The 14728-nt window shown below is 40.3% G+C and overlaps 1 protein-coding gene across 18 annotated transcripts in view; it reads left to right on the top strand.

Moving 5' to 3' along the window:
- Nucleotides 1-14728, top strand: part of EYA1 (EYA transcriptional coactivator and phosphatase 1) — a 274302-nt gene that overhangs the window by 182062 nt on the left and 77512 nt on the right. For all 18 annotated transcript variants that reach the window (XM_050940917.1, XM_050940913.1, XM_050940919.1 and 15 more), the window contains 3 exons: nucleotides 4302-4444; nucleotides 5520-5603; nucleotides 14545-14634. In XM_050940917.1, the coding sequence (XP_050796874.1) occupies nucleotides 4302-4444; nucleotides 5520-5603; nucleotides 14545-14634 (317 nt within the window). The remainder of the gene's footprint in view (nucleotides 1-4301; nucleotides 4445-5519; nucleotides 5604-14544; nucleotides 14635-14728) is intronic.

Genomic DNA, 14728 nt, shown 5'->3' with positions numbered 1-14728 from the left:
ACCTCCTACAGTTAAGCTAGGGATTCCCTGCCATGCACGATCACCACAGATTAGGAAATAGCTGGGCGGCAGGGCCTTGGGCGTTCCATTATTTCAGACGCCATACTCTTTTATATGAAGCGCATAATCTTCCCCGCCAGCCTGGCAATAATTTAACTGTGTGAAACCTACCAAATGGGGTGACATTGTGCATACCGAGGAACATATGTGTACCCATGTTCCACCCATATCGGGAGAATAACAAGGGGTCTTGTCCTCCAAATCCAACACATCCTAAAGACATATTATGGGTGTTATTCATAGTGCCTGGCAGGGAACCCAGCAGCGCCAGCTCTTGCGGGGGAAAAGCAAGAGACCGGTTGAGCTGGTTTATAACGTGTGCCTGTAGAAGTGTCCAGAGTTTCTGAGGGCAGTTGTCATTCGCTTGGGACCCCTGGTCGCCCCAATAGAGCAAATGGCAAGAAGCATTGTGCTGGTCACTACTGAGCATGGTATCATTGAGGAAAGCACTGTTATGTACATATTCATAAAAATTGACAGGGCGTAAAAAGGGGTAGCCATAGAGAGGCAAAAGGTGTCCTGACCCATCTGATTAGCCCACGTAACCCAAATATTTTGTCGCGGGGTCACGAAGGGGGTTAGTGTAGAGCAGCTAAAAAACATACTTGTCAAAATTTCCAAACATATCAGCGCATGCAATTGCAGCATATCTGGCATATTTGCAATTCGATTAACAATTACAAGTTCTCAATCACGGTCAGGAAAAAGGAAATGCAGATCCGGGGTAGTAGCGTCGTCCGCCGCTTCTATATTGGGGTCTTGTGATTGCTCAGTACGTCGTTGGGCAAGCCACGGCCGAACCCACTTCGCGGGGATCCATCTGGGACCCATTTGCGGTACCTCCTTAAAGGCGGCCAGAGCCAATCCCTGCGACTGTTGCAGAATCCGTGGGTCAAGACGGGCTTGACGTTGAGGGTCTGTATAGACCCCGGTTCCCATAAGCATGTCCTGGGTGGCATAGCGCAACGGATTATCTTCTGATAAATCGATATTACGTATAAGAGCCATCTCCACACGTTTTGACCAATTGTCTTTCCACAATAACCTCTGGGTTGGCGTTAAGAGCATGTCAGCAAACTTTGAAGACTCGTAGGGGCACATAGCTTGTCCGACAAATATTTGTTCTATAAGAGACTGCACATATGGGTTATTCATGCCATAGGACATTATCGATTTCTGTGCTTCACGAACAAGTTTCCAATCCAACGGTGCCCACTGCCGTCGGGCAGGGTTATTCGGGTCCGGTGTTACGACCGGAAAGGCTTCAGGCAAAAATTCCCCTTCTATATGGGCCTCTTTTATAAGTCCGTGCCATCGTCGCACCGGATCCGGGGACCCAGGGCCAACGGTATCAGGTGAATACGCCGGTGGCTTACTGACAAAGGGGTTACCACGTTCCGGCGGTTTGCCCATGAAGGGATTATCCTGCTCAGTACATCCCACATTGCACCCCCAACGTCCGCAGCGGCGACAGGGGGTGACAACATCACCCGTGTGTGGGGTTTTATCGGGCGGTTTAGTCTTATATGCTCTCTCAAAATTAGACAAACCCGGCTTAGACATTTCGTGCAGGGTTTTTAATGTATGAGATTGCGGAGGATGGTCCTCCCTGGCCATCTGGGACAATTTATTTAGCATTTCTTGCAATTGATAACCCTGCCTTCTCATCTCCTCCTGGAATTCAACCGTCCCTGCATTGATGGCTTCCATTTTTTCCAAGGATTCATTTGGATCCTGAGGGAGCGGGACGGTGCTAGGATCGATTTCGGGCGCACTGGGGGCTAGCGGAATTACAGTCTCCTCTCCCCCAAAGAACTCTCGGGCTCCAACCGGCAACACACAAGGTGGCTCCTCTTTTGGCCGAAAAATATTATTAACCGCCGCCTGCACTTCTGCCTCTGCGGCAAGTGTCTCTATAACTTTCTTCGTTTTGCACCATATTTGGCTCAGGGACGTGGCTTCTTTGTTGCCATGCGAAACAGATTCCCATAGATCGGATCCCACACGTTCCCAAACAGCTTTATCAAAAACAGTATTCGGAGTAATAAAAAACCCGCGCCTTTATCCCCATTTCAACAAGCGGGACAACGCATCAGAGGGAATCTTTTCTCCCTGCTTCTCAGCAATGCGTAGTAAAAAGTCATGCACCGTTTTTTCTTCTGCTGACAAAGCAGAACCCATGTTATTTTCTGCAGCCGCTCACCTGTGAGCTCACGAACGTCTCTCTCGGACGACCAGGAGCCGATGTCCTCTCGGTACCTCCTGCCGCAGCTGCTACCTCCGCTTTTTCCTTTCGAGCGCACCGACCGGGTCCTGCCGGATCGGATCACGTCGGGGTCACCAGTTGTGGTATCTCATGCGGACCGGATAAAGCACACGACCAATGTGGTTGCAAGCTGAATCAAATTTGTTTATTCGAGGCCATCTTATATAGCCACTTTTAGCATTACATAACATTTAGCATGCGCCATCAGGCCATGTTCTCGCATTTTCTTATTGGACAGCGAGTGGATATCACGCGCTTTACATGCATCTAGTTACTGTTGATTGGGTAATTACTGCTTACATAAGCCTTGACTACATAAGGGTCGATTTATGACCTTGTTCACTTCTTTTATATAACCGGGTTCTAGACATGCTGGCGCCCCGTGGAGATGGCTAACGCCAACCCTTAGCAATTATCCTAAGGCGACCTCCTGGTGCTGTATTTTTCCACTAGGCCAATATAAGGATGGTAGATCCCTACAGCCAAGATGTCTTCAAATCCCCCTACCTAACACAGCTCTCAGTGATTTCAGCTATTAGTGGTGGGAGCCTCACTGCTGGTGCACACTGGGCAGTCTCTTGCATTAGAGACACTGTCCCAAAGTAGGTCTAAGTATGTGTCTAAGCTCTGCAGCATGTAACAAGACTCAATTGAGTCTAAATTAGCTCTTTTATTATACTGTAGTGAAAGGAATGGTGAAATGGTGTCTAGGACCCTTAAAGAGGGCCCACACTACAAGGTACAAATACCTCTCTCTCCACTCATTGGGTTTTGGAACCCATGTCCCCTGCCTAGTGAGTGTTATTGAGTTGAGGGTGAGTCCCTCCATCGTGGTATGCCAGGTACAGTTCTGCTGCCCTTGGTTCACACAACAAGGAAAACAACCTTTTATTACTTCTGCCCCAATAACAAGGAGACTGCGGATCCAACACCAGCCACAAGTGATCATTTGGGCAAGCAATCCGAACATGCTGAGCACCTAGGCAGAGTGGGTGTGTCCATGCAAACGAGATCAGCTCCTGAAGTCCTTTTCCATGGCTCACCACTAGATGTCAGGGGAGAGCTCATTCAGACTCGGCTTACATCAGAAACATATTGTCTTGCCACAGGAATGTTTTCAGCAAAACATATATGAGGCTTTTTCTTACATGTGTAACACTAATAAATATTTTTGTATATACATTTTGCTGAAACATAATATATCATGCATTTGTTAGGAAAGATTCTGTGTTGTATTTTGAAATTACTCATCCAGTAATCTGTGTTGAGGAAGTCTTTGAAGAATTCCTTCAAAAATATAAGGAGTAATAAAATAGGGCCAATTAAAAAAAATTAATCCTCATCTGGAGCAATCCAGCACTCTTTGCCTCTCTTTCATTTTATATATAGAAATTATTCCTTTGAACAAAAAAAGTAACATCTGAAAAAACAGTCTTATTAACTTTCCAGTTCTTAAAAGTTTTGAAGGTTAATATTAGAATTCTAATCTGTATCATTTGCATTGTGACTTTGCACTCGCTAGTCATTGTGGAGATGATAGAGAGAAGATGTTTTGAAAATTTGGCCCAGAGTGAGATTAACAAAGGTGAAAAATTATTCCAAATTACAACAAACTTAAAAAAAATTTATAGGGATTTTGGAGAAGGATAAGAAGTATGTTCTTATGTATGATTTGAAGTTGTGAAAATTTTCTGGAGTTTTTCCATTTTTTATTGTCAGCTGAGGTAAATTGTTACTTCTATCTGATTAATTAAGGCTGCTGATGGGTGAAGTTAGTTGATTTTTATATCAGTACTGTTGGTGGTTATTGTAGACCTAACTATCGTCAATGCAGACCTAATTATTGTCAGTGCACTCAGAGCTTTTGTACAGATGTTAGATTTTTTTAATGTCAAGTCTAAAGAAATAAATAAAATAAAGTAAAATTGACCCCTGGATTTTAAACTGAAAGGTGAGAGTAATTTCTTTATTACAGCAGAATACAGTACAATCCATAGTCCATCAACGCCCATTAAAGATTCTGATTCAGATAGATTGCGTCGCAGTTCTGATGGAAAGTCACGTGGGCGAGGCAGAAGAAACAATAACCCTTCACCACTGCCTGACTCTGACCTGGAGGTATGTTATGTTCCCTGTATTTACTGCAGTCTCTGCTATCTTTACAATGCTTTGAAGAGCGAGATTTATTTACAGATCAGCAATACAATGACAATATGGCCGGTGGAACATTTTCCACCTAAACTCTTTTTTCAATGGCAATTGAGTTTTCAGCTAAACACATTTTTAAATGAAAAAATCTGCTTTCTGTGGAAAATTTTGATATTTTTTTATCAAAAAAAAATTAATGGAAACAAAAATGTTTCCTTTGAAACCAAAAACGTTTCATTTTGGATATGTTGCAACAGTGCATCATGGTGCTGTAGTAGCTTTATGTCTCCATTCTCTTCGATGGGCTGCACTCACTGGCCAGACTATATCTCACACGGTGCACTAGTTCCCCTTGGCAGTAAGGAAGATTGTTGTACATCATGGGAGGTATTGTCATCCAGTGAGACAAAATATGTTTTTTGGGGGTCTTTGAATTTTTGCCAAAAGTCAAAAATTTCTTGGAAAATTTAGACAAAAACAAAATTTTGGGGGAAAATAACATTTCCAACTAGCTCTAAATGGCAAAACTGCAATTTATTGTGGGAAAGATTTTTAAAAGCACCTAAGTCCTGTTGAAAGTGGACTTAAACTCCTAAAGTAATAAGTGCTTTAGAAATTTCAACCTTTTGTTTTAGTTTCAGAGGTCATACTGAATAGCAATTTACCAAGGCTGTTTAGTTTGAATACTATACAGAAGAAGATTCACATCTGATAAGTTTCATTTTCAATTGCTTTATTTAATCTATTTCAGATTTTCCCCACAAGTGGCTTTTGAATAGCATACTGTACTATTCTATTTTTGTTCATTTAACAATAATTATATTTATATCTTAACAATAATTTGGTATAGTAGTAATTGTAGTACAAAACTATCAGATTGTTTTACTCCATTCTGGAGCAATTTGATATTTTTTCTGAAAATAGTAAGGAAACTGTCATGTTAGTATGTGACCATTTCAGTAAAGTTTTCTCATTTGTACACTTATTGATTCAAGTATCAACTTTGCAGAGGGACACATTGATTTGATTCTTTTTTTTTTTACAGAGAGTATTCATTTGGGATTTGGATGAGACGATCATCGTTTTTCATTCCTTGCTTACAGGCTCCTATGCTAACAGATATGGGAGGGTAAGTGTCAAGGAACTAATTTACAATAATGTACTGCTATATAGGTGTTTTGTTCCACAGAAAGGACCAGTATGTTAGGGGAATGTCACTAGAAACAAACTAACGTTAAAGTATGAAGTGGGTAGGTAGAAAGACAAAGGGAGAGAGGGCTTTTCTCACCTCCATTTCTTCCCTACCTTCTATAAGAGAAAAATTACATTATTGGAAGCAATAATTGCACCACTTAAAGGTTTGATCATAGGGGCTGCTGAGTGTCTGTAGCTCCCATTGGCTTCTTTCTGAGGGCGTGTCTTCACTACGGAGTAAGTTGAACTAAGTTACTGTATTCAACATTGCTTAGGTCAGCTTACCCCAGTGTCTTCACTGCGCTGCATTGACGGGAGACGCTCTCCGGTCAACTTACCTTACTCTTATCAGGAAGCTGGAGTACTGGAGTCAACCGGGGAGCGCCCTGCTGTCAATTTAGCGGGTCTTGACCCACTAAATCGACACCCGTGGAATCGTTTGCAGCAGTGTCTGTCTCTGCGATGGTGAAGACAAGCCCTGAGTGACAAAGGCTCAGCTTCTCTCAGGAAGTGCTCAGTGACTTGTGGGCTAAGGTACTGCATTTGCTTTTGGCACACTAATAATGAAATAGTATATTTGAATGCCTCAAATAGGCTATAAGTGAGGAAAAATTACTTTTGGGTCCGGGACAGATTAGTGTAATATATTTGTCCACACTTTAATTTTTTATTCTGATGTTAATCATTAATTTTTAAGTGTCTGCTTGTGAGTTTAACCTTGCTGCTATTCGTGTCCTAAAAAGTGTAGGAGGAGTTTTGAATGTTATTTTGGAATAGTGGTTTCACAATCACTTGCCACAAGAGAAATGCAGTTGTAAAGTGAATGAAAGCAGTTTGTGAGTTGATGTGTCCTAGGAAAAGATTTCACAATTCTCTGTGTTTTTATAAAACAAAATGACTGGCAATTGAAGTCTGATCTGTTTCTTGTTTGATTTAAATCTGTCTTGTTACAAGCCAGATTGATTATATTTTCTGTTTTTTAAAAAAGCACATTAATTGCTTGTGTGTAGTTAAGGAATTCTCATGTTTGGCTTTTGAATAATTTTGGAAGTAATAAGTGAATGAATAGATGGTCCAGTAGCTTGCAGCATACTGCACACAGGTTACAATCCATTTTATAAGATTTTAAAATCAAAAGATGACCAACCTGGAATCCATTGCTACTGAAATAAAGCTCTTAAGTTATAATTCTGTATCAGTTTTTCTTCTTCGAGTGCTTGCTCATGTCCATTCCGTGTTAGGGGTGTGATTGCCATGGGCACTGTTGCCAGAGATGTTTCCCTTTGTGGCATCTGTAGGAATCACATGTCTATGTGCTACTATAAGGGATGCTGCTGGCCCCACACCTTCTCAGTTCCTTCTTACCGCCTGTGACGGTTGCTGGAACGATCCTTCTTGTTGTGGCAGGGCCTCTTGAGTGTAGTTATTGTAGTTAATCTACATAGTTCTTAGTTAGAGTTAGTATTTATAGAAGCATAAATAGTCATCCCTATCGTCAAGACACTTTTCACCCCAGGAGCTGGGCATGCCCATGTCCTCAGGCTTAAAGCTGTGTGCCTCTTGCAGCAAGCTAATGTCAGTGAGTGCCCCGCACTCTTGATGTCTAAAGTGTCTGGGGGAATCACATGTTAAAGGTAAGTGCCAGATCTGCAGGGACTTCAGACCCCAGGCTAGGAAAGACAAGGACATTCAGCTTCCCATTCACATGCCATTCACCTCGTTGTGACAGCATTGACCTCGTGGTGACAGCGTCTCCTGGGAAACCGAAACATACTGGCAGATCACCTCAACATAGCCTTTTCCTCTTGCCACAAGTGGCTTCTTCACACAGAAGTCATCAGTGTCATCTTCTGGGTGGACCTGTTCACCACCAGACACAGTACAGGTTCCCTTTCTGATGCCTTCCTGCTCTCCTGGGCAGACCACCTACTGTATGTCTTTCCTCCGATCCCCTTGGTTCACAAAGTTCTTCTAAAAATCAGCTGAGACAAGGCAAGGGTTATCCTGATAGCATTGGTTTGGCACGCTTCTGGACCTCTCGGTGGCAGCGCCACTTGCATTGCCACTCCACCCAGACTTGATCTCGCAAGACCATGGCCCGTTGCTTCACCCAAACCTTGCCTCCCTACATCTGACTGCATAGATGCTGCATGGCTGAACCCCGAGGAACAGGTCTGCTCAAATCAGGTTCAGCAAGTCTTGCTGAGGAGTAGAAAGCCTTCTGCCAGGGCTACTCTCTTGGCCAAGTGGAAATGTTTCATTTATTGGGCCTCTGAACAGAATCTCTCTCCATCCAGATCTCCTCTGCAGTCTGTGTTGGACTATCTGCTCCACCTAAAGTAGCAAGGCCTGGCTCTCTATTAAGGTTCATTTGGCAGCCATCTCAACCTTCCACCCTCCGGTGAATGGCAGATCAGTGTTCTCCCAGCTAATAAACATCTGGTTTCTCAAGAGGCTGGAAAGACTCTACCCTAAAGTTTGTGAGCTGACAGCACCCCTATGGGACTCAAACCTTTTCTTGTGAAGGATCATGGGCCCCACTTTGAGCCATTAGCATCGTGCTCCCTACTGCTTCTCTCCTGGAAAGTTGCCTTCCTAGTGTCTATCACAACAGCCAGAAGGGTTTCTGAGATCAAAGCCCTTACATTGGAACCTTCTTACACAGTGTTCTTCAAGGGCAAAGTCCAACTGCGCCCCCATCTGGCCTGTCTACCAAAGATGGTGTCACAATTCCACACAACCAGATCATTTTTCTACCTATCTTCTTCCCAAAATCTCAAAAGCCCACTGGGGAACATCAGCTTCATAAGTTGAATGTTAGGCAGGCCCTCACCTTTTATATTGAGAGAACTAAGCCCTTCCAGGAATCCACGCAACTCATTGTAGCAATAGCAGAAAGGATGAGAAGGCTACCTCCGTCATCCCAAAGAAGCTTGTCCTGGATAACCGCCTCTATTCATGCTTGCTACAAGCAGGCGAATGTCCTAACTCCAGCCATTGTGACCACTCATTCCACAAGAGCCCAGGCTTCGTCAGCTGCATTCCTCCTGCAGGTACCAGTCCAGGATATCTGCAGAGCTGCAACCTGATCATTGGTTCATTCCTTAGCATTCCACTAAGGCATCACCCAACAGGGCCAAGACGATGCCAGTGTTGGGAGAGCAGTGTTGCAGTCAGCACATCCAAGAACTCTGAGCCTACCTCTGGGGTACTGCTTGTGAGTCTCCTAGCATTGAATGGACATGAGCAAGCACTCGAAGAAGAAAAATGAAGAATGGGTCACTAACCTTTTGTAACTGTTCTTCTTTGAGATGTGTTGTTCATATCTATTCCATGACCTACCCTCCTACCCCTCTGTTAAAGTTACTGTCAAGAAGGAACTGAGAGGGTGTGGGGCTGGTGGTGACCCTTATACCAGTGCATATGGGCACAACCAGCAGAGGGCACTAGAGCTGGTCCTATGGATACCAATAAGATAAAAATCGCCAGCAGTTGTGCACACATCATGTGCACACCTAGCATGAAATGGACCTGAGCAGCACATCTTGAAGAACAATTAGTAATTGTTTTGTGTTTTTTTTATTATGTGAAAAGGTTAGCATAGGATTGTCAAATGCTACTTTTTCAGTTTACTGGTTTACTCTTCTGTAAACTGGTTTACTATGTTAATAAATCCTCATTTTTGCAAATTTTAAGTAAAATTGGCTGATATATTCTAAGAGATATAAAATTGTTCTCAGTCATTGGAATCTACTTGTTTATTTGTCACAATGAGTAACACATTCAAAACAATAGTCTTGTTGACTACAAGTGCTCCTCAACATGAGCAATGTTTATATGATCAAAGCCTATATTTTCATGGCTGATGCCTAAATTTTATCAAAATATTTGTTTGTTTTCACATACCAATCTTGTATTTAGGTGTCAGCCCAAAATGATTGAACCCTAAATTCTCCTGATAAAAACAGTGGGTTAATAATTTTATAATGAATTGTTTGATTCCTGACTTATTACTTTGTAGCAATTTGACATAAACGCATACTGTAGGTAGCTGAATATTCAAGTTAAAAGGCAATGAGTGACACATGATAGCAATTCAGTCACTGTAGAAACCAGTTACTTGAGATGTAGCTTAGTTGGACTGCGTATGTGACAGAATGTGTCTACCATTCAGTAAATACACAGTGGATCTCATTGGCACATTGCAGAATTAGGCCATGTTAAAGCAACATGCATTACAACAAGTTAAGATTTTATTCCACCTTCTTTGAACATTACCTGTGGGAACAAAGCATGTTTGGTATTAGAAGGAACTGTTTTAACAAAAGTAATGGGAAGAAGATGGTGATCCGAGGTAGCCTTTGCTTTGGAAAAGAATATTGGAACAATGAGAATAAGCAGGGTGTATACATGGCTTGCAGGTTCCAGCTTTAATAGTAAAATGTGCACTTCAGATTCATGTGTGCTTTGTTATGTTACATTAGCCCCACAAGTTCTTCACAATTTAAACTGTTATAGGAAAAATATTAACTGTTTTCTGTGGTCTTTGGATCACAGCCAAAGTGCTGTCAAATGCACAACAGTGAACAAACTGGAAAAAATAGGGGGAAATACTTTTCCCTCTTGTATAGTAATCTTAGGGGCTTCTTGTGACAGTAATAGCTACACAATTTTTAGATAGAAATTTGATTTTGCCAGTTGATGGTATCTTTAAGTTTTCTGACATCAGTATTACCAGTCCCATCTGTTAAAAACATCACAATCCAGGTCCAAAAATAATGAGATTTTAATATTTTGTTTGTTTGCTTGCTTTCTGGTTTTTAAGCCTTGAGGCTTCCCATTTTCAAGCTTTTATCCACAACAAGGAGAATTAGAAGCTTAATTTTTAATGGACTCTGAGGTTCTCACATAACCAATTAACTGGAGGAGCTGGATCTTAAGGAAAGCATTAAATATAGTGAGAAATGGCAACACTGTAGCCTGTCTGTTCCCTCTTGATCCACTTTTCTAATGCCTGAGCTCTTCTTGGGGATTCCCATGACTAGGAACTGTGGCTGAACAGATAATATATTCTTTTTCTTGGCCTCTTATCTCTGTCCTACTATTTTTTTTTCTGTCTTTTGCTCCCCTTTTCCATTTGCTCTCCCTTCATCTTTTCCATTTACGTCACCTTCTTCATTTATCTCTTTGTTACTTTTTTTTTCTCCTCTGTCCCTCAGATGTTATTTATGAGCAAAATCATAAACATGCTCTAGTGTTATCATTTAATCTGGAAGACTTAGACATTTTTCTTCTCAATTGAATGTTGCTATTTCCAAAAATAGTGGTCTGAAATGAGTGAAATAATACAAATGTACTAACTAAAAAAATGTTATTGGAACTACAGTATGTTGTAATTTGCTCTTAGGCAAAAACGAAGTGTAAAAGAGAAAGGGAGATCTGTCTGTCCCGACACTTGTGGTTAACAGTTATTTTAATTGACATTGGAGCTGCTAGCTCCACATGAACCTGATGTTTTGAGCCAGCTGCTTACTGAATGGGTCCTGGAATCTGGGAAGAAGTTGATGCCCCGTGTATAGTATTGATAATCTGAGACAGGTGGATACACAGTTGGAATGGCACTTATGTATTTCCATTTTCTGTGAAAACTTTAACATTAGATACTTTAAGGAGATAGTCTTTTACATACAAGATACTTTGACTGGGGGGGGAGGTGTTATATATTTTAAAGATTTAAGAAAAACAAAACTCTTGTTTCACTTAACCCTTCAATTGTTACCAGTCAGCCTAAGTAGAAAATAAGCAAAGCTGTGTACTCAGAGTGACCTTTCCTGTTTTTCAGCTTCTTATTTTCCCCCTGACAAAGGCATCAAATGGGTAGAAATTGCAAATGACATATATACAATGTTTGTGGCTCTAATACCAGTATTCAAAAGAAAAGGCCTGTTTAACAGATTGGACAGTGGTATTTCTTTTTTCAACTAAATGGTTTATTTCTCCTAGATTTGCACCTGATTTTGGCTATTCCTTAAAAGATGCTCACATTGAACTGCAAATCCTAATAAATGAGAACAGATTGTTAGCCTCTTCGTTGTGTTACATCTCACAGTAATTGCCTTGCAATTAATAGCTTTACATTCCAAAAGAAGGCTTGGCATCATATATTTTTCTAGCTTTGTCATTTTTCTAGCTAGCTTATCTAGCTTTGTCATCTTTAGGTTTTAGCCACCATTGTAACTAATCAAAGTACACGCTGCACTGGTGTAAACCACCCTGAGTTGATGCATATGTCCTGTTTCTTATTGGTGCAGTTACATCAGTGCAGCTACAGTGGTGGCTAAAACCCCAATATAGAGAAGTCCTTACAGCCCACTAAATGTGGTATCCAAGGGAGCAATCTAAGTATAGTTTTAGGCACAACCGACCCTTCTAATCAAGTATTTGGTGTTTAATCAGAGATTTACATTTTATTTTAAAAGTAACCTGTTTTGCTTCATGTCTTGCCTTTATGGGATTTGATGTGACATTTTTCAGGAAATGTCATTGATCTTGTTTTTCTTTTCTTTTTTCTAGTTAAATTAACAAGGTAGCTTGAGAGAAAAACCCTCTTTTGTGTGTAATAGTTTAAAATAACATTTGAGCTAAATGGTCCACATCATGCAATTTAAAAATATACCTATTCTGACTCGTGTGTGTGTTTTTTTAAAAAAAGTTGTTCAAATTAATCATTCACAAAATCAACTTTTCTTTACAATATTCTTTAGAGACCTTTTTTTTTTAAAAGTTTTGATTGTGACATTGTAACAACTATGGAGAGCCAGTATCTCACATTGTTTTCCCAAGTAACATGCAAGGTCGCGAATGGGCATGAGCATAACATTTGAATGGGACTGGGTCAGTTATCTGGTGGTAGTGGGAGGTGGTGGTTTATTATTGAAGTGCCATAGTGGTGCTTGTGTTAGTGATCTGCGCTGTCATGTGGGAGTCCAGTGTCAAGTGCATAGTTCCAGTGTCCAGCTCCCTAGGTTGGCAGGAGCTGGGAGTTCTGTGGAGCTAGCACAGTCAGCCCTTAGAAGGAGGGAGTGTTTTACTTCATTGAACAGCAATCCCTGCAACTGAAATAAGAAATGATATCAATGAACTATAAAGGATGCTGAGATTATAACTATCCACAAAGATGGCATGTGTGGTGAGAAGGAAAGCCATCCTTAGAGCTTCTACAAGAATATAGACCCTTCCTAACTCCTTACATACACACACTTCCCTTCCAGGAAAATAAAATAAAACTTAGCTCTGTGAAACTACGAGCATTACAAAAGCAGAAAAACAGTATTCCGATTCATACTTTAAAGCAAGCAGATGAATCTTCACATTTGCATTACGAATCAAAATGTTCTCGTCTGAAATTTTTGTTGATGCAAAATATAAATACAAGACTGATTTGTAAAGGCAAAGTGCTTAATATTGCCATCAAACTGGCATGATGCAGTTGTAGCAATACACTAAAATCCTTTTCTATAGGGGTTCAGAAGTATTTATTTAACTTAGAAAAATGTTCACTTTTTATTGTGTGTCAACTTGTTAGTGAATTGTATAAAAATTGTCTCTGTGTGTTAGAACTTTATTATTTGGACATCTGCATGTCTAAATGCTTCTTTGCAAAATATTCTTTCAGATTATCTTTGATTTCATTTTCTGTTCTCTGGAAATGTCAGACTAAGAGGCCAAATTAACAGATCTTTTTCAACTGTTTTTTGCCAACAATGCATAGTGTCTTGTGACAGACGAATGTTTGGGAATTTCAGAAATCTTGTTGAAAAACCTATTAATTTGATTGATATAGGAAAAAACTGGAGGCTAAGCCTATTAAAGTTCCCATTTTGAGTTGTCATCAGTTGTAGAATCTAAGCAGATTTTAAGAAAAAAGAGAACTGTTCCTGCAATCCTGTTTTTATTATAAAATATAATTCCTGATGAACTAATGTTTAGTTAATTGGTTGTGTCATGAAGCACTAAAACATATTCTTTCAAGGTTGTATTTTGTATGCTCCGGGATATTCTTGAGAAAGCATTTTAAGCGAGAGAATGTACATCAAATAAATATATTAGACTCTTATTTCAATTTTCAGATAGAAAATATATAAAACACATAAAAATCAAAACAGGACAAACATCTGTAATGCATTTGGTAACCACAATGCTGAACACACTTCTTGAGTGTATTAACTCAGTAAGGAGTAAGTTGTTATGGTAATTTCTGCAGAGAATTTAGTGTGTTCTGTATTAATAACAAACAATAGATTTGTTCATTCTGCATGGGTGGGCTATATTTAAAGAATAATTAAAGCATAGTTTTGCAGAGAATTAAGGAGTTATTTTATATGTTATTGCTGTTTGTAAATTAAACATTAATGGTGATTTATTAAAGGCAATAGTTAGGCTAATGACCAAATCCTCTTACTCATGGGAGTTTGCTTGAGAGAGAACTGTATTATTGAGACAATGGTTGTTTTATATCTGTGCACAGTACTTAAATCTTGGAGGGCAGGGGAGGTCCCAATCCTGCAATTGAAACAGCATAAGTGGACCCCTTATATCTCTTCAGAACTCCATTGAAGGCAGTGAAGCTCTGCATGGCTGAAGGGGTTTGCCCAGTTGCAGAATCAGGGTTTTCATTATCAACAGATTTAAAGTGTCCTTTAAAATGTTGACATATTTAGATACTATGGTGCAATGTTTTAGGGGAGCCCAACTTTAACTATGTAGGCAGACCCATCAGTTGATATATTCAGTATTCTCTGCTTCTGAGGAATATTTCTTCTAGCATATGAAGTAGACATGTTACTGAGTATATACTTTGTCATTTCTTCTTTGAGGATCCACCTACTTCAGTTTCACTTGGACTACGGATGGAGGAGATGATTTTCAATTTGGCAGACACACATCTGTTCTTTAATGATTTAGAAGTAAGTACTGATTGTTTATTTACACCGAGCAGTTACTTAACATTTGTTTCATATTGCATAATAGCAAATAGCTCGAAAGTCTGGTTTGGTATAA

This window comes from Gopherus flavomarginatus, chromosome 2 (assembly GCF_025201925.1).
Source record: "Gopherus flavomarginatus isolate rGopFla2 chromosome 2, rGopFla2.mat.asm, whole genome shotgun sequence".
NCBI classification, from domain to species: Eukaryota; Metazoa; Chordata; order Testudines; family Testudinidae; genus Gopherus; species Gopherus flavomarginatus.
Note: the sequence above shows the minus strand (reverse complement) of the source record. Positions and strands in the feature narration are given on the sequence as shown.